This window comes from Heteronotia binoei, chromosome 17, assembly GCF_032191835.1.
Source record: "Heteronotia binoei isolate CCM8104 ecotype False Entrance Well chromosome 17, APGP_CSIRO_Hbin_v1, whole genome shotgun sequence".
Lineage (NCBI taxonomy): Eukaryota > Metazoa > Chordata > Lepidosauria > Squamata > Gekkonidae > Heteronotia > Heteronotia binoei.
In genome coordinates, this window is record NC_083239.1 from 22,451,217 (window position 1) to 22,471,826 (window position 20,610).

The window sequence follows — 20,610 nt, forward strand, 5'->3', positions numbered from 1 at the left end:
TCCTCCCCAGGCTCCATCCCCAAATCTCCAGGAGTTTCCCAACCTGGATCTAGCAAGCCTACCCCCCCTTCCCAGGGGGGACTTGGTAACCTTAAGGCTGCATGATTTCACCCATATGGCCCATGGAACACACCCAACTTATTCCATTGGCATGGCAAAGAATCCCACTGCTGCTCTTGCTTGGGGAGTCTGTCCGGCTCCTGATTGCTAACCAGAAAGCCCTGGCATTGGATGTGATTGTATTCTTGGGGCAGCAAGGCAAGAGATGCTTAACTATCTCAAAGGGGTTGCCATGGGACTGACCCTGAACTGAGCAGGCTCCTACCTTTCTTCTTAAGTGAGACCTCTGTAGGTGGAGATGCACCTCTTGCATTGTAAGCTATGAGATAAATTCTCTGTGCTCCGGATGGCAGGGAGAAATTGCAATGCAACTCCACAGTGTCGCAAAGGGTGAACTGCTGTCCATTGTGCTGCCAGGGACTGAGGGTGACCTGATAACCTAGGATTTTGCCCATGGCTTCCTTTGGCTTCATAGGCTGTGAAAAGAGGAGAAAACACCAGTGTGAAAAAGGATGCTAATTGACCATGAATGATTTTAAAAACTGCCTCTGCAGAGCCCAAAAGACAGAAGGTTAAGATCGATAGCTGTCCCACTTTCACTAACTTCTACCAGTGCTGCTGTGGCTTCATCCAAAGGATCCTGGCCATTAGAAGAAGATGATATTGGATTTATAGCCCATCCTTCACACTGAATCTCAGAGCGGTCACAATCTCCTTTACCTCCCCCTGTCCCCCCCCCCCCACAACAGACACCCTGTGAGATAGGTGGGGCTGAGACAGCTTTTACAGCAGCTGCCCTTTCAAGGACAACTCTTGCGAGAGCTATAGCTGAATCAAGACCATTCCAGCAGCTGCAACTGAAGGAATGGGGAATCAAACCCGATTCTCCCAGATAAGAGTCCGCGCATTTAACTACTACACCAAACTGGCAAGAGTGGTGGAACTTTGAGGTTAAAGACTCCCAGCTCACTCCCTCACAACGCTAGAAACTATGAAAAATTTAAGACTGCAGTGTCAGGGCTGGGAACTTCTTATGCACTGCATGCTGAAAAGAAACCAGGTTAGATAGTTATCTGTTAGGGATGCCAACCTCCATGTGGTGGCTGGAGATCTCCTGCTATTACAACAGAACTCCAGGAGGGGTGGTGCTGGGGTTTCTACCACCCCAGGCCACCCGCATGGCTGCACGCCCCCCATGGGGGTCTGAGCGATGCCGCGCCTCCTCCTTCCTCCGCCTGGCTTCCAAGTGGGGGAAAGGTGTGGGACTGCCTGCCTTGTTCTGAGGCTGTCTCCCTTTGCTTCAGAGCAATGCTGCTCTCCTTCGAGCCTGGCTAGGAAGTTGCGTTCGGAAAAGAGCACAAACTGGGATACAGTTCCATGGCTCTCAGCTTCTGGGGACTGTGACTGTGGAAGCTGAAAGCAGCGGCCACCTACCTCACCGACCCCCACATGCCAGCCCTGCAGGTGACAGAGATCAGTTCACCTGGAGAAAATGGCTGCTTGGAAGGTGGACCCCATGGCATTACATCTTATTTTGACCTGGCCCCTGCCTGGTGGAACTCTTTACCAGAGAATATCCATGCCTTGCAGGACCTTTTACCTTTCTGCAGGGCCTGTAAGGCAGAGGTAGTCATAGAGTTGGTATGGACCTCCAGGGTCATCTAGTCCAACCTGTTGCACAATGCAGGAAATACACAAATGCTGCTCTCCACGCATACGTCCCCAGTGACCCCTGCTCCATGCCCAGACAATGGTAAAAACCTCCAGGATCCCTTGCCAAACTGGCCTAGAGAAAAATTGCTGACTGACCTCAAAGTGGCAATCATGATTTCCCTGGGCATGTAAGAGAGGGCCATGAGAACTAAGCACTGATGCAACCCTTCCTGCCCTCCTTCTCACGATCTGCCTAAGTTCACAGAATCAGCAATTCTGTCAGATGGCCATCTAGCCTCTGTTACAAAAGCCTCCAAGGAAGGAGAGCCCACCACCTCCCAAGGAAGCCGGTTCCACTGAGGAATTGCTCTAACTGTCAGGAAGTTCTTCCTAACCGATGGTTTGCCAGGCTTTTGACTGAGGACAGCAGGTGAGCTGGCACTCTCAGGTTTTTCCTGCCCCCCTCTTACCTACCCCTTGGAGGCTTCAGGAAGTTCTAATTTTTATTCAAATTATTCACCACCTTGGAATTGCTTTTACTATGACTTTGAACTGTATTCTGACATTGGTTTAATTGAACTGGATTATTGTGTTTTCATTCTGTTGTAAGCCACCCTGAGCTCTGCTTGCAGAGAAGGGCAGCCTAAACGTCTAAACCAGGGGTGGCCAAACTGTGGCTTGGGAGCCACATGTGGCTCTTTCATGCATATTGTGTGGCTCTTGAAGCCCCACCGCCCCGTTGGCCAGCTTGGAAAAGGCATTTGTCTCTTTAAATTACTTCTCCAAGCCAAGCCAGCTGGCAGCTTGGGGAATGCATTGAAAGTTAAAGTTGCTTCCTTTCCACTTCTCCCCATCTATTTGCTTTCCTCCCTCCCTTCCTTCTGGCTCTTAAAAATCTGACGTTCATGTCTTGCCGCTCTCAAACATGTGATATTTATTCTATGTAGCTATTATGTTAAGCAAGTTTAGCCACTCCTGGTCTAAACAATAAACAAATAAAGAAGTATTGAAGTCCCTCCACTCCTCAAACCTTGCTTTCCTTAGGCTTCACCCCCAAAATCTCCAGGTATTTCCTGACTCAGAGCTGGCAAGTCTAGTATCTGATAGAGGGAGTTTTGTCTCCCCCAATTCCAAAGGTCAACCTACTGAATGAAATATCACATTCTGTAGCCTCTGATAAAGAGCTTTGTCTCTCAAAAGCATTTCCCCTGAAAATCTTGATGGTCTTTAAGGTGTGACTGAACTTGAATCTTGCTCAGATACACCAGAGAAACAAATTCTGCTCCCAGGGAAGCCCAGTTTTTCAACCCAAATAAATTATCCAGAGCTGCATATACACTGGTTTTGTTTGCCTTAATTCTATATGATTGCAGAGGGGGGAGAGGCCCTGCTGCTTGTAACTCACTGGGAATCCCATTCAGCCCCTTTCCACGCACTGTTTCCAGTCTCCTCCAAAGGACTATGAAGTTGCTTTGACAAAATTGCTTTTGCTTGAAAAGAAAAATGCACTGTCTACAAAAAAGCCCATATTGCATATTAGGCCACACCCCCTGATTCCAAGTCAGATACAACTTCATTCCTGTGTGTTCCTGCTCAAAAAAAGCCTTGACTGCCACAATTGGGTACAACCATACAACTGTTTGTCTGGCTTTTGAATGTGGATCAGCCAACTGTCCTTTACAAACTGTAGGTTAAATCCAGCAAATGGGGGAGGAGGGGTTCCTTGCCATGGAGGCATTTGCAGGGTCAGGGGATGGGGGACTCACCTTCCACATCAGTTGCACCTGTGTTCCCTGTCCAGCCTCCTCAGGCTTCATCTTCCACCAGGCATCAAGCTCTCCTGAAGGTGCTGAAGGAGAAACGGGGATTTGGCTGTTTCATTTAGCATCCTGTTTCATTTAGGCCCATTGTCAAGGTATAGGGAAGGTGGGGGGAGGGGTGACTCAGGAATCGCAGGTGTGTGAGGTAAGGTCAGGCAAACATCTTGAAACAGGAAAAAAGTGTACCTTCCCTGTGCTTGAGATGACTTGATTTATTAATATACATTGCCCTGGGTTTTCATTGCTGGGTGGCCAAGAGCTCAAGGAAGTCATAGACCCTCAGGAGACAGGGTTGCCAGCTTCCTGGTGGGGTCTGGAGACCTCCTGAAATTTCAATTGATCTCCAGATGACAAAGATCAGTTCCCTTGGAGGTAGAGCTGCCAGATCTAGGTTGAGAAGCTCGGAGCTTTGGGGATGGAGCCTGGGGAAGACAAAGACCTCAGTGGGGTATGATGCCATAGAGTTCACCCTCCAAAGCATCCATTTTCTCCAGGGGAATTGATCTCTGTAGTCTGGAGATCAGACGTAATTTTAGGAAATCTCCAGGTTCTACCTGGAGGCTGGCATCCCTACCTGAAGAAAATGGCTGCTTTGGAGCGAGACTTTATGGCATTGTGCCCTACTGAGGTCCCTCCCTTCCCCAAACCCCACTCTCTCCAGGCACCTCACCCAAATCCCCAGGAATTTTTCAACGGAGCTGCAAACCCTATGAGGGGAGCAGGGGCTGATCTTTCAGTCACACCAGACAGCCTGCATCTCTTGGATGAAACAGTTTTTGCACTTCACAAAGCTTAAAGCAATAACTTCATGAGGGAACTAATGATGATCCACCCATGTGATGTGAACAAAAATTCTTGTGAACAAAAATTCTACTTTGTGAACTACTGGCATTAAAGTTGTGAGCTACTGCATAAATTAGTGTGCTCAGGGCAAGGGGCTATCCTTCCTGAGCAGGCTGAGCTAAAACAAAAATGTGTGAGCCAGAAGCTAAAATACTGAGCTAGCTCACATGAACTCATCTTAGAGGGAACTGCAGTGATTGTGAAGCCTTCAAACAGTGGTAGGCCAAAGTGGCAATGGAATATCGTGAACACAGCCCCTGAAGTATTCAGTTTGTCAGTTAATGGGGAGGGAGAGGACAGGTTTGAGCATCAGGGCCAGAGTTTTGAACACAGTGTTAGAGAACATTATTTTACTTTATTTTCTTCACTCTGTAAAAGGCCATTTATAAAGGAGAAGCTGTAGTCCCTGGCGTCACCCAAAGGGTAACATGCACCAGCACTGAAAAACAGGACTGTGCTCCAATGTCTGAAACAATGGGGGAGGACTATACCATGTAGCAGTGACTGTTGGTGAAAATATAATCCCTGGACACGAGTAATGGCATATTCAAGTCTGCCCTATTTCCCCAACACTAGGCTTTTGGAGCCCCCACCTACCATGACCACTGTCCTCATGGGTGGTGAAGGTCTTTGTAGGACTCCAGTCGCTCATATACCTGGCCCCAAATTTCTGGCAGCGCATCTGGAATTCATAGGAGACATCAAAGAGGAAGCCACAGTGGTGGGCTGGCCTGGTGGTGATATTCTGCACCTAAGTGGTGAAACATACAGAAAAGTCCATCTTACCCACCACAGTCTGCCTATTGCCAGCAGCCTGGCTGCATCCTCAGCCCCCTGGACAGTCTCTCCTGGGTTCCAGTGTCACTGGAAGGGCCTGGGAGCCTAAGTGAAAGGAGCAAGGGTTGCCAGGTCTGGGCTGGGGAAAACCTGGATTTTTGGGGGGTGTGCATGGAGGGTGGGGTTTGGGAGGGGAGGGATCTCTACAGAGTACAATGCCATAGAGTCCCCACTCTCCAAAGCAGCCATTGTCTCCGGGGAAACTGATCTCTATTGTCTATTGTAATAGCAGGAGATCTCCAGGCCCCACCTGGAGGTTGAAAATCACAACCAGAAGAAGAAGAAGAAGAAGATGATGATATTGGATTTATATCCCGGCCTCCACTCCAAATCTCAGAGCAGCTCACAATCTCCTATATCTTCTCCCCCCACAACAGACACCCTGTGAGGTGGGTGGGGCTGAGAGGACTCTCACAGCAGCTGCCCTTTCAAGGACAACCTCTGCCAGAGCTATGGCTGAACGAAGGCCATTCCAGCAGGTGCAAATGGAGGAATGGGGAATTAAACTCGATTCTCCCAGATAAGAGTCCGCACACTTAACTACTACACCAAACTAGCTCTCAATCAGTAACTGTTGAAAAATAACAAATGCTATTAAAGAGTATTTTTTCTGAATGATCCAATTGAAAAAACAGAAATTGAAGCAGCGATTAATGCAATGAAAAATGGAAAGGCACCTGGGCCAGATGGATATACAGCTAAATTTTTTAAAACCTTCAAAGAGGAATTAATACCGAAACTTCAGAAATTGATGAACATGATAAGAATAAAAGGGAAAATACCAAATACATGGAAGGAAGCTGTTATTTCGTTGATTCCAAAAGGAGAGATGTCACAAATGTAAAAAATTATAGACCAATCTCACTATTAAATAATGATTATAAAATATATACAAGAATATTGGCAGAATGGCTTAAACAATATCTGATAAATTTTATAAAGGAGGATCAAGCGGGGTTTCTCCCCAAAAGGCAAATAAGAGACAATATTAGAACTGTTGTAAATATTGTAGAATATTATGAAAGACATCCAGAAAAGGAAGTAGCATTATTCTTTGCGGATGCAGAGAAAGCATTTGATAATTTAAACTGGGACTTTATGTTTGCAGTAATGGAGAAAATGGAGTTGGGGGAAAACTTTATAAGGATGATAAAAGCAATATATACTGAACAATGTGCAAGGCTATGTATAAATGCAGATCTTACAGAAGACATGATAATTAGCAAAGGTACAAGACAAGGCTGTCTGCTTTCCCCACTGTTGTTTATAATGACTCTTGAAATTTTACTGTTGCAAATCCAAGAAGATAAAGAAATAGAAGGATTAAAAGTAAAAGGATTTATTTATAAATATAGAGCATTTGCAGATAAATGAAACATTGATAAATGAAGATAAATGAAAAGATAAATGAAAGATAAATGAAGCATTTGCAGATAAATGAAACATTTTATAACATTGTTTATAAATGAAAATCCCATACAAGTAACACCTTTGTTGTTAGCTAAAATGCAAGAATATGGAGTATTGCTGGGACTTTATATTAATAAAGAAAAATCAAAACTTTTATGTAAAAATATGCAAGTAAATAAACAAAAGGAATTGCAGAAGCTAATGTGTTGTGAAGTTACCTCTAAGGTAAAATATTTGGGTGTGGAGATAACAATGAAGAATATTGATTTGTTTAAAAATAATTATGAGAAGCTATGGCATAAAATGGATGAAGATATGATAAAATGGAATAAACTTAATTTGTCATTGCTGGGCGGAATAGCTGCACTTAAAATGAATATACTGCCAAGAATAATGTATTTGTTTCAAACTATTCCAATTGTGAAAGACAGTAAACAATTTAATAGATGGCAAAAGAAAAATTTCAGAGTTTGTGTGGGCTGGGAAGAAACCAAGGATTAAAATGAAAATTTTAACAGATGCAAAAGAGAAAGGAGGATTCCAACTACCAGATTTAAAATTATATCATGAAGCAGTTTGTTTAGTGTGGATAAAAGAATGGGTAATGCTCTTAAACAAAAAACTCTTAGCGTTGGAAGGTCATGGAAATAAATTTGGCTGGCACGCTTATATGTACTATGGAAAAAAAAAGATGTATGTTTTTATTTCTCACCATTATATAAGAAACAATTTGTTAAATACATGGATGAAATATAAGAAATATGGGGATGAGAGAAAGCCGTTATGGATAGTGCCAGCAGAAGTAATAAAAATAACAGCTGAGACAGGTGAATAAAAGTGGTTGTCATATAATCAGCTATTAAAAATACAAAGTGGCAAAATAGAATTGAAAACTGCTGAAGAGCTGAATAATAAATATGATTGGTTTCAAATGCAACAAATAAAGAGCTTGGTGGAAAAGGATATTAAAACTGAAGGAATAAGAAAAGAGCAAACAGAAATGGAAAAAGTTCTGCTTGGAGATAATGAAAAATTAATTTCAAAACTATATAAATTACTTTTAAAATGGTCTACGGAAGATGAAGTAGTGAAATCTCAAATGATTAAGTGGGCAATTAATGTAAATAAAGAAGTACAGATGGAAACTTGGGAATATTTGTGGAAAAATTCTATTAAGCTTTCGACATGTCACAGTATTAAAGAGAACTGTTTTAAAATGATGTATAGATGGTATATGACTCCTAAGAAGTTGGCGAAGATGAAAATAAGATGTCAGATAGATGCTGGAAATGTAAAAAACATGAAGGTTCTTTCTACCATATGTGGTGGACTTGTGACAGAGCAAAAAAGTATTGGCAGATGATTCAACAAGAAATTTCTAGGATCTTGGGATATGAATTTAAGAAAGTTGCAGAGACTTTTCTGTTGGGATTACAAATGGAAAAATTTCCAAAAGAAGATAGAACTATAATTTGGTACTTGCTTTCAGCTGCTAGGACATTGTATGCGCAGTTGTGGAAGCAAGAAAAAATACCAGAGAAATGGGATTGAATTGTAAAAGTTATGACATGGAGTGAAATGGACAAATTAACAAGAATTTTAAGAGACTATGATTTAGAAGTTTTTAAGATGGAGTGGAAAAAGTTTAGAAGATATGAAGAAAAAGAGTGGAAAATAAAAGGACATTGGACAATTTTTGATAATGATTATTAGAAGGAAGAAGGATATTAATTTTTGTTTTTATTAGTTAAAGGTACCTTTAAACATTAGTACTTTAAGTAAATAACACCGGCGGGGGTCAAGTAACAGGGGGAGGGGTGGTTAGAAAGTAATATATGGGATAGATAAAAAGAAGTTATTAATGGTGCAAGAAATAGATACTGTTACCATATGTAACTAAATAAAATTGTTTTAAAATGAGTATTTTTTCTGTTGAAAAGTCTCTTCCTATTATGTTGTTTATATGGACTCAAGAGAGGACTGAATTGGGCGTTCCTGTCTGGCTCATTGGAGCCATATGAATGGAGCTTGGGTACTTGGGAACAATGGGCAGCAGGATCCAAATCCCTACTGCCCTGCACCAATCACAAGCCCCTGCTGGTTTGAATGATCCAATAATGTGCTCGTGCAGGAAACCTGACTTGTATATAGTTGGCCCCGTTGGCCCAGTTCTTCAGTCTTTTAGTGCAGCCTCATACCATGCTGTATCTAATAAAGAGCTGATTATCGCTACCACCAATCTTCTTCAATGCATCGAACCCACTATATTATATATTACTTCCACTATACTGAGGTACAAACCATACACATAAATACAAAATCGTGCTGGTAGTAGCGATCCTTTGAAGTTTGACATGGATATAATGCCTCTTTGATAAATAGATTGCAGAGAAACAGTTTCATAGATCGGTGTTTCCATCACAGGCTACTTGGGAACCATGCAAGACTCGAAAGAGGCTGGAGCAAGCTATCATGAAAGTGCAATCAACAGACAATTTCCATAAGTATCGAGGAAAAATTTACTATACTACTAAAGGACTAGCACAAGTGCTTTAAACCAGCTCGAGTGTTGAGATGATGGCCACAACTTCTGAAATTTGATGAAATTGTATTTTGATGAATTTGAAATCTGATGAAATTCTGATTAACTTATTATATGTACTTTGAAAAGATATTTAGGATTGTATTTATGTATATGTTGTACCATTCAGTATAGTGGAAGTAACAGGAAGAAACTTTTCAGCACTAAAAATACTCTTTAACAGCATTTGTTATTTTCCCACAGTTATTGATTGTGCTTTTACTCTTTTTCTGTGAGATCCACCTGGAGGTTGGCAACTGTTCCAGGAGCATGAGCTATTCACATGTGAGCTCCAAACCAGAGTGGTCTGGAGCAGCAGCCATGTGGGACAGATCAGCTTGGCACTCAGTGGAGTAAACCCTGACCTGGATGGCCCAGGCTAACCTGATCTCGTCAGCTCTTGGAAGCTAAGCAGGGTCAACTCTTGGATGGGAGGCCACCAAGGAAGTCCAGGATTGCTGGGCAGGGGAAGGCAAGAGTAAACCACCTCTGAATGCTATGTCAACTGCGATTTGACAGCACTTTCCACCACCACCACGGTGTGATCATCTGCTAACGGCTGGACTTGCTTTCACTGACTTTGGAAGGGACAGGAGCACAAACCAGCAATGGAAGTGCACAGCTGAGCAGCCCCTGGCTTGCAGGTTGCCAGGGAAGCAGGTGAGAGAGTGAAGTACTGGGGGATGGGTGAATGGGTGGAGGCGGGTAAACAGAATTGGGTGTCAAGCCTGGACGGGTGTGGAGGTGACAGCATAGGAAAGCCTGCCCTGCAGGGATTCAAAGGGGCCCTCGGAGCAATATCCATGCAAAGCTGAAATGTCTCTGAGCTGCCACTCACCAGCATCCATTCCGAATCACCTTCCAGGCGGTAGCGCAGGTCACACAAGTACTTGGTGTACTTGCTGTCTTTGGCTGCATCCCAGGCCACAGACACACAGTGGGTATCCTCAGGGATAGACAGGATGGACTGGACAGCTGGGGGGTCCAGCTTGACTAGAATGAGAAGTAAATTGAAAAGGGAAATCTTTTCAAACGGGGCAGGAGAGGCCCACCCCAATTCATTTCAGCTGTTCTGCAAATTAAATGAAAGCCCTTTGTTACAAGTTGATGTATGTGAACTGGTGGAGACTGACCAAGAGAGAGAGTTTGGGGTTGTTGTAGATAACTCCCTGTGGGTGTTTTCGCACTCACGTTTTACTGGCGCGACCATCCTCCTGACGCCGGCGAATCTGCATGGATTTCGCACCAGAAGCGCCGGCGCACCCAGAAGCGCTGGCTACTTCCGTCGCTAAGCCAGCGCAAACGGAAATCGCAAAGATGCAGGAAAACGTTTGCGCTGGCTTAGCGACGGAAGTAGCCGGCGCAATGGGCTGCGCCGGCGCTTCTAGTGCGAAATCACTGCAGATCCGCCGGCGTGAGGAGGGTCGTGGCGCCAGTAAAACATGAGTGCGAAAACACCCACAGAAAATGTTGAGACAGTGTGTGACTGCAATAACAAAGGATAATGCCATGCTAGGAATTATTAGGAAGGGAATTGAAAACAAATCAGCCAGTATCATAATGCCCATGTATAAATCAATGGTGCAGCCTAATCTGGAGTACTGTGTACAATTCTGGTCACCATGCCTCAAAAAAGATATTATAGCCTTGAAAGAAGTGCAGAAAAGGGCAACTAGAATGATTAAAGGGTTGGAACACTTTCCCTATGAAGAAAGGTTAAAACACTTGGAGCTCTTTAGCTTGGAGAAACGTCAGCTGAGGGATGACATGATAGAGGTTTACAAGTTTAGGCATGGGATAGAGAAGGCAGAGAAATAATTACTTTTCTCCCTTTCTCACAATACAAGAACTCTGGGACACTCAATGAAATTGCTGAGCAGTTGGGTTAGAATGGATAAAAGGAAGTACTTCTTTACCCAAAGGGTGATTAACACATGGAATTCACTGTCACAGGAGATGTCGACTACAAACATAGCCAGCTTCAAGAGGGGATTGGATAAACATATGGAGCAGAGGTACATCAGTGGCTATTAGCCACAGTGTATTGTTGGAACTCTCTGTCTGGGACAGTGATGCTCTGTATTCTTGGTGCTTGGGGGGGAGGAGGAACAGTGGGAGGGCTTCTAGTGTCCTGGCCCCATTGATGGACCTCCTGATGGCACCTGGCTTTTTTTTGCCACTGTGTGACACAGAGTGTTGGAACGGATGGGCCATTGGCCTGATCCAACATGGCTTCTCTTATGTTCTCCTGTGCATCCCCATCTGTGGCAACCACTGTCACATACCTAAGTCCACTGGGTCTGCGCAAAGGAGCTCTGATTGTGCAACTCCCAGGCTATTGTGTACCATCACCCAGAAAGCCATCTTTTGATACAGGTGGAGATCTTGGCGAGGAATGGTGCAAGAATTCTGGTCCGCCTCTGGGATACAGTCCGGGATGGGATCCAGGAGGACAGCACATCCACTTTGACTCCTGTGTGACCAAGAGAATAGGAAGTTGGTGGAAAAGGCCATTATCGCCTCAGCCTTCCAACATTTGTGAACCTCAGCTCTCCAAACTGACTGAGCAGTGTGGAAGAGAATGTATTTCACAGGGTTGTGATGCAGTGCAACTTCTGGAGGCATCTATTTTGTGAGTTTTCTCGCTCAGCTGGCCCTTGCCAGGAAAGAAAATGGTGATTGGGTTGGAAACAGCCTTGTAAGACTCCATGACACTCATTACATGACCTCTGGATCCATAACCTGTGCCAATGCATGCAAATTCCACGGTGGCAGATGCACTCTGAATTTTCATACTTATAGGCCCAGGGTCATGCAGAGTCATGGCTGAATAGGGATTTAAATCTGGGACTCTTAAATCCCTATATAGCTACTATTCCCCACTAAAACAACACAGGAAAAATATAAGCTCCCTTTCCTTAGTACCACCTTAATGTGGTGATGATCTCCAGACGCACAGTGATATGAATAGTTCCCTGGGGCTGTGTGTTAAAAGCATGTTGGGTGTGGTGATGGTGAGAAAGGGTAAGAAAGCCTGTCTTCCTCATGCCACTTTTCACCTTGAAATGAATGTAATTTAATTTATTTAAATAATGCATATATTGTCTTACAATCAGGATGCTGTCAAAATAGTGTGGCTGCATTCAGCAAAATGAAATAAATAAATTTCACAGAACTACGTGTAGCATGAAGTTCCACCTCTTAAACAAACCACTAATGTCAATAGAAAGGAGGAAAACCTTCCACACCTATGCCGCAGTGTAGGCAGAGGGGTTGGGTGGCAGGCCTTCAACTGGTGTCCTCACATCAACCCTGTATGCCCAGTACAGAAATGGCTTGTCATTCCTGCTAGTGCCTAAGGGCATTTTATCATTTATGTCTTGTTGCACTGTCTACATATTAATTACATGTTATGCATTCTGGCAAGAGAAACCCAAACCCAGCTTGGTTTCCATGCAGTTACACAGCAGCTCCCTACAGGGAAAGGGATGTTTAAAATTTCCATGGGCTTTAGTTGACTTGGAAGGATGGCATAGGGGAAGGAGGGACTCCTGCTTCCCCCCCCGTGCCATTTCCCTGAGCTAAAACAGCTGGGGCGGGAGGTGGGGGAGTAATTTGCTCCACTTTGTACTGGACCCAACAAAATTTGCAACAAATTAGGAAGCAAAGCTAAGCAGGTCTACTCAGAAGCCAGTCCTATGTTATTCAATGGCACTTACTCCCAGGAAAATATCCTGAGGATCACAGCCTTAGTGTGCATGCCTGTGAAAGAATGGTTTAAAGGGGCATGCAAAGTGAAAATGTACACCTGCATACTCTTATTCAGAATAGATGAGCAGTCCAAGCTTTTGGTTTTTACACAAGAAGTTCTGCAAAACAGCCCAAACCTGCCCCCATTTCATTTGATACCCACCTTCCCAGTAATCCCTTCTCTTTACCTGAAGCCCTTCAGAATAGTATGGACTTGGAGGAGGCTGTCCTCTCCAGGGTCCCATTGGCACGTCAAGTTCCAAGTGGTGTCATTCATGATGCAGGTGAGGTTTTGGGGCTGTGATGGAGGATCTGAATGAAGATCACATGGGACAAAAGTAGAAGTTTAGAGGTGGAGGCTGGATTCCTGCTTTAAACCTCTACTATGTCCAAGCCAGGGGCTACACCCTGGGATTTATGCTGAAGGCTGGGTTTGGAAACCCATAATGCATGGCTTGCTAAAAAAATACCATGGCTCTGCACATAAATAGAGTGCATTTCTTACAGAGAGTTCGAGAGAGAGCGGTGCAGTGGCCAGAGCGTGAGTGTGGGATCTGGGAGAGCCAGATTCTAACCACACTCTGCCATGGAAGTTTGAGAGGTGACCTTGGCCCAGTCACATGCGCTCAGCCTAACCAGGATGAAATCGAGGAGAGGAGAATGACATAAATCACTTGGGATTCCCATAAAGGAGACAGTCAGGATATATAAAAAGCAAGCAAACAAACAAACAAATAAGTTGCAGCCTGGCCTAACTGCCAGACTTGGTTTCTACCCATCCTCAGCATAAGTGAGACCATGGTAGAAAGTTGGGGATTTCTAATGCTCTCCAGTTTTATTCTCTGGTGGTCTGGGCAATACAAAATATAATATGAAGAGGAGGGAAGCTTGTGGAAGAAAAAAACAAAATAAAACCAAGAGTTGGGGTTGAGAAAACACTTAAATACATATAAGAAGATCAAAAATCTTGATGTACTTGGGAGGATGTACTTGGGAAGCCAAGAAGTTCACTGTGTTCTCCCTTCTTCTGGAGAGGGCAGCTTGGCTCATTTGCTAAAGGCATCTGGTGCTGTCTCCACGGCAGGTGCCTTTTGGGGGTAGATCTCTCTTACACTGCCTTCCCTAAAGCAATGCAAATTCCCAAGTCCTAGCCCAAGAGCAGACCAATGCTTACACGCAGTATGGATCTGTTTCAGATTCAAGAGGTGTGGTGTCTCCTTCTTCAACACTGAGCAGCTCAGACTGACCACAGTCCTGTTGAGGGGGCCAATGGTGATGTTGGAAAATTCAACCCCATCGCCAAGACTGTACTGGACACCATGGACAGGCTGGCCATCCAGTTTCCACATCATCTGGATTTCTCCATCCTTGAGAAAGGAGCAGTGGTTCCTCCAGATGGTGCAATTAGCTGTAACTGTTGCTCCCCAGTGAACAATGGATGAGTCCACTGCTAGGTTGCTACATATGAGAGCTCCTGCAAGGGAAGCCAAGAAGATCACAGGCCACATCCAGAGGCATGGGAAAGCAATCCATACACAGAGATCAAGGCTTTGGGCTTGCTGGTTTGGCTAAAAAACCTCCACCCTGTTCCCTCCATGCCCTAGACCAGAGGTGGGGAACAGTGGCTCTCCAGATGTTTTTTGCCTACAACTCCCATCAGCCCCAGCCATTGGCCATGCTGGCTGGGGCTGATGGGGGTTGTAGGAAAAACATCTGGAGGGCTACTGTTCCCCACCCCTGCCCTAGACCTTTCCAGACTCCAGGGGCACACAAATCCATATCTTGCAGTAGATATTGCATTGGCTCAGAGGGGCTGTGGCTCAATGGTAAAGCATCTGGTTTGGCAGGCAGAAGGTCCCAGGTTCAGTCCCTGGTATCTCCAGTTAAAATGTGGTGTGAAAGATCTGAACCTGAGAGTCTGGAGACCCACTGCCTGACTGAGTAGACAATACAGACTTTGATGGACAAATGATCTAATTCAGTATAAGGCAGCTTCATGTGTATGAACTCCTCTTTTAGACTCCAGCATCTTAAAGACCAACAAAATTTCTAACGTATAAACTTTTTAGATGTCCCTTAGAATCTAAGGAGCTTTGACTCTTGAAAGCTTATACCCTGGGAATCATGTTGATCTTTAAAGTGCTGCTAGACTTGAATCTGGCTCTTCTACTGTTACCCATCTGAAACTACCTTTTAGACCACAGGATCATCACTAGATAACATATACATTGTATTAATTTCTCATCAGTGCTTGCATGAATCCATTCATTCTCATAGGAGAAGAAACGGTCTTCTAAGCACAATAAAAAGAACAGGAGAAATCAAGGAAAAAGACCTTAGAGAATGTCTGTTCTGGTCACTATGGACTAGATTCAGACACATTGCATTGATTTCTTCTCAGTGCTTGCATGAATCTATTCATTCTCCTTGGAGAATAAGCAGCTCTGGCTGACAATCCTGCCAACTCTGGGTTGAAAAATACCTGGAGATTTGGGGGGTGGAGTGTAAGGAGGGCAGAGTATGGGGAGGGGAGGGACCTCAACAGGGTATAATGCCATGGAGTCCACCCTCCAAAGCAGACATTTTCTCCAGGGGAGCCCATCTTGGTCATCTGGAGATCAACTGTAATAGCAGGAGATCTCCAGGTGCCACCTGAAAGTTGAGGCAAATATGTCATCAGAGGTGATTTTACAGTCAGGTCAGCCCTGGCTGAATTATGACATAGCAAACTACCGTACGTACCTCCTCCAGGAAGCAGAAGGAAGGTGACACAGCATGTCAGGAATTCCCTCAGCAGCTTCTTTCTTGTTGCCATGGTTTTGTTTCAGGGGGCCTTGCGTTATCTGGAATTTACCCAGTCACACCGTAACATTTTTCTCTCCTGCAATTTGTACACATGTACATTTTCTCTAAATCAGAGTGGGAAGAGCCATTTCATTATGGCAATGAATAACAACACATACAATTTTAACTTAACCCTTCCATTTAATACGGTACCCATTTATGAACATGTAAAGAAGGGTAATTAATACTGTTCAACATGATGAGACAAAACTGAAGGGAGACACATCGGGATAGTGAGAAATTGAAATCCAAGTCTAGCAAGCCAAGCCCCATTCACAGGCTTCCCAATCACCAGGTCCCAGCGGGGAATCCCCCGGTTTAACAGGCTTCCCCCTTCCCCCAGCCAGCTGGCTGGCGGGGGAAGCCCCTCCCCCACAGCCATTATGCACCTCCATGAACAATTCCCATAGGGAATGATGGGGAATTAATCTGCGGGTATCGGGGGCTCTGGGGGGGGGCTGTTTTTTGAGGTAGAGGTGCCAAATTTTCAGTATAGCATCTAGTGTCTCTCCCCAAAATACCCCCCAAGTTTCAAAAGGATTGGACCAGGGGATCCAATTCTACGAGCCCCAAAAGAAGGTGCCCCTATCTTTCATTATTTTCTATGGAAGGAAGGCATTTTAAAAGGTGTGCTGTCCCTTTAAATGTGATGGCCAGAGCTCCCTTGGAGTTCAATTCTGCTTATCACACCCTTGTGCCTGGCTCCGCCCTAATGTCTCCTGGCTCCACCCCCAATGTCTCCTGGCTCCACCCCCAAAGTTCCCAGATATTTCTTGAATTGGACTTGGCAACCCTACCCATTCATCAACATTGGAAGGTAACTACTCCAGATGACATTCAGAGGAACCCAAACCAGGTAGGCCAGATGTGGCTATTTTTGGGGGGCGGGGGGAGGCACTGCAATGAGAGTCAGCTTCAGGCCTGGTGCTTTTGGATCTGCTTGCATCCTCCCATAAGATGGCAGGGCAGCCCTGCCTAGGAGCTGGGGGAGAGGACGTAGCCCAAGAACCAGAGGATGGTCTCAAAGCACTCCATTCTGCCTCTGTTTGTGTGTGTCTGAAGCACAGAAAGGTGAATGGAGAGAAGGATCAGGTCTCTCTCATCTTAGCCAAAAGAAATCCTGATTAGCCAGGCGTCTGCTTTTTCAGATGTCATGCAGGGGTGGGAATGGCAGGGGTAGGCTTTTGACATAAAAGAGCAAAGGGAGGTCAAGTGTGCACTTTTCTGCCCCTTCTCTCCATGTGTGATGTATTTATTTATTTTATACCCTGCACCTTCTCCCTACAGTGGACTGGGGGTGGCGTACAATGTTTAAAAATACAGTAAATAGAAATGTAATACAAATATAAATCAATACAGTAAGTAGAACAATAAAATCAATTAAAACATCAATGTGAAATTAAATGTGGTTTCTGGGTTTGTAATGTTAAATGAAGGCCCCAGGAAACGAAGCAGCCTTACATGCCCTATGGAATGCTGGGAAATCCCACAGGGCACAAACCTCCCCTGAGAGCTGATTCCAGAGAGAAGGGGAAAACACAGAAAATGCCCTTGCCCTGGCGGTTGACAAGCAGGCAATTCATGGGCCAGGCATCTGTAGAAGGCCCTATGATGACGATCTAAGGTACGGATGCCAGCCTCCAGTTGGGACCTGGGGTTCCCCCGGAATTACCTCATTTCCAGACTACAGAGATCAGTTCCTCTGGAGAGCACAGATCCTTTGGAGGGTGGACTCTATGACATTGTACTTCACTGAAGTCCCTTTCTTTCCAGGCTCCATCCCCAAATCTCCAGTTCCGCAGTCTGGATCTGGCCATCTCCCCGCCCCAATCCCCTGCTGGTGGCCAGGCGGGACCTGGCAACCCTAACTAAGAAGGCGATGAGGGTCATATGGGGAGAGATGGTCTTGCAGATAGGATGGTCCCAGACTGTTTAGGGCTATATAGGTCAAAGCCAGCACTTTGAGTCTACACTGGAAGCTTAACTAGAAGCCAGTGCAAGTGTTGATTTTATATATGCAGACCAGGGGGTCCCAGTCATCAATCTAGTGTGACTTCTTTGTTTCCCCCCACTTGCTCCTCAATAAGAACTGGGAAGTAACTTGAGGTACAGGGCTGGGAAGCAAAAAAAGATGAAATGGAAGTGGGGTTAACTCTCATTAATCTTTTCCATACCATCAAGTAGAAAGTGGCATGTAATTATGGTTGTGTCTTCCCACTTTCCTGAGTGGTGATAATTGCCAGGGCATCAGTAAAACTGTGGATGAGAGAGCCCTGGAGACTGTTGGAGTCTTTCTCATACTTGAGTTTTTTTTGCAAACCATGCAAAAGAGTCAGTGGCTGCGATCACACACTAAATAATGTGCTTCAATCGACTTTCAATGCACTTTCCAACTGGATTTTACTGTGTGAATTGGGAAAATTCAGCCGGAATATCCATTGAAAGTGGATTGATTACTATGAGAGGACTTGCCTTTGGGTGTGATTGCAGCCTCTTAGAAGCAAATCAAGTCTCTTGGCTCAGACAGCAAGATTATGGATCAGAGTCCAAAAAAGCCACTATTTTGGACTCCACAACTGTGTTTCAGCTCATGCTGGTCCATTTACTCTCTCTTTCTATGCCTTTCTCTCTCTCTGTCCCTCTCCAGTGCCCCCGTTCATACTGCAAGTACTTCCTCCAAGCATCCCTAGTCATTAAAGAATATAAATGCTCTTTCCTTACAGCCCCACACCTGTTAGGGGATGCTTTGGGGTTCAAACTACATGTCATGTGGGAGATTCATGAATGGTTCACACAATTTAAAAAAGAACTCTTTAAAAACATACAAGCCTTGACCTGGATAGCACAGGCAAACCTGATCTCTCATCAGATTTCAGAAGCTAAGCAGGGCCAACCCTGGCAAATACTTGGAAGGGAGACCTCCATGGAATATCAGGGCTGGGAGTCAGAGGCAGGCAATACAAGCCACCTCTCTGAAAAACACCCTAGGTTCACTAGGGGTTACCAGAAGTCACCCTGACTTCCAGGCATGCAAGAACAAACACATACATAAATATGTTTAAAAATCAACATACTAGCTGGGTGTGTCTGGAGAGTTTATTTAGAACTCCCAGAAGCATCTTCCAAAGACAGATGTAGAATCACATGCCAACATTTCAACTAAATATAAAAAGGTAAAGGTAGTCCCCTGTGCAAGCACCAGTTGTTTCTGACTCTGGGGTGACATCACATCACGACATTTTCACAGCAGACTTTTTATGGGGTGGTTTGCCATTGCCTTCCCCAGACATCTACACTTCCCCCCCAGCAAGCTAGGTACTCATTTTACTGACCTCAGAAGGATGGAAGGCTGAGTCAACCTTGAGCCGGCTACCTGAACCCAGCTTCTGCCGGGATCGAACTCAGGTCGTGAGCAGAGAGCTCGGACTGCAGTATTGCAGCTTTACCACTCTGAGCCACGAGCTGCTTCTTCAACTAAATATACAGGATTGGTATATGCTTAACATGGATGAACATGTTCAGTTCCCAGCCTCCAGGTCTGGCCTGAAGATCTTTAAGGCCCCTCCCCTCCCCAAAACCTGCCCTCTCCAGGCTCCACTCCCAAATCTTCCAGAATTTCCCAACCCAGTATTGTTAACCCTACCCACATAGCCCAATCTGGATGCAGAGTAAGAATTCTGGGTAATAAAGGGGGTAGCCATTCTCCCCTAGTGTGCCAAGTCTGTGTTGGGGGAAAAACCTGCAGACTTTAGGAGTGGATGCAGGGGATGGTGGGGTATGGGGAGGGGAGGGACCTCAGTATGGTACAGTGCCATAGAATCCACCTTTCAAAGTAGCCATTTTCTCCAGGGGAGCTGCTCTGCCAGCTGGAGATCAGTTGTAAAAATGGGAGATCTCCAAGCCCCACCTGGAGGCTATATATGAAAGAATACAACTGTGCCAATATTACTAAATTTAACATCCATACATTCTAACAGAGCTATTAATAATAACAATTATGCACAAAACCAAATTCCCAAAGGCAAGTCCTCTCAGTAATCTTCAAAATATATGAATACATAGATGTTAAACTTAATAATATTGGCACAGTTGTATTCTTTCATATATAGTCATTGTGTGACAACTCTCTTAACGTTGTATCACTTGGGGGCTGGCAACTCTATCTGTTGTCCTAGTAGAGATCCCCCCCTCCCCTTTGAACTACTATTAGCCCCAGAAGTGGGGGGAGATAATATAAATCCCTATTTTCTTTACTGGAGAAAATAGCAGCCCCACAGGGTGTGTGCCTGTGGATTTCTTTCTTGAAAATGGTGCAGAGGACAGGGTGACTCTCCTCCTGTACTGCCAGGGAGCTGGACCAAATTGATCCATACCCCCAGTGGCTATTTTTATGGGTGAAAAATGAGTAATCTGTAGTTTGACCCTTTAGTAAAACCCATGCATAGTAATCAAGATGGCTCAAATCAATGTCAATAGGAGATAACCTCCCCCTTCCAAGTTGACAGAGAAGTAATAATCATTTGGCCCCATAATTGTCAACAAACACATCTTGGGCCTCATTTGACACCAGTGGGCTTGGAGATTATAAAATACACGTACAGTTTAGCAGCGCACTTGGACATTAACTCAGCAGGGCAACAGGCTAATGTCCTCCTCTGCAATCACAAACAAAACCATGACGACTAGTCCCCCTCAAAACTCACCTCAACTCAGTGTCCTCCAACACCATGGGAATGCTCCACATAGAAGACCAAAACTGAATCAATGCGCTGCCTTCTTACTACCCCATTTATTCCTCAAAATGAAATGCAA

The 20,610-nt window shown here is 44.7% G+C and overlaps 1 protein-coding gene across 1 annotated transcript in view; it reads right to left on the reverse strand.

Moving 5' to 3' along the window:
* Positions 1 to 15,799, reverse strand: part of CSF3R (colony stimulating factor 3 receptor) — a 31,587-nt gene extending 15,788 nt beyond the window's left edge. The window contains exons 1-8 of the mRNA XM_060257631.1: positions 15,697 to 15,799; positions 14,129 to 14,425; positions 13,143 to 13,266; positions 11,490 to 11,677; positions 10,043 to 10,197; positions 4,974 to 5,127; positions 3,480 to 3,562; positions 326 to 536 (exon numbers count right to left, since the gene is read on the reverse strand). Coding sequence (XP_060113614.1) covers positions 326 to 536; positions 3,480 to 3,562; positions 4,974 to 5,127; positions 10,043 to 10,197; positions 11,490 to 11,677; positions 13,143 to 13,266; positions 14,129 to 14,425; positions 15,697 to 15,769 — 1,285 coding nt within the window. The 5' untranslated portion in view covers positions 15,770 to 15,799. The remainder of the gene's footprint in view (positions 1 to 325; positions 537 to 3,479; positions 3,563 to 4,973; positions 5,128 to 10,042; positions 10,198 to 11,489; positions 11,678 to 13,142; positions 13,267 to 14,128; positions 14,426 to 15,696) is intronic.
* Positions 15,800 to 20,610: the final 4,811 nt, after the last annotated feature.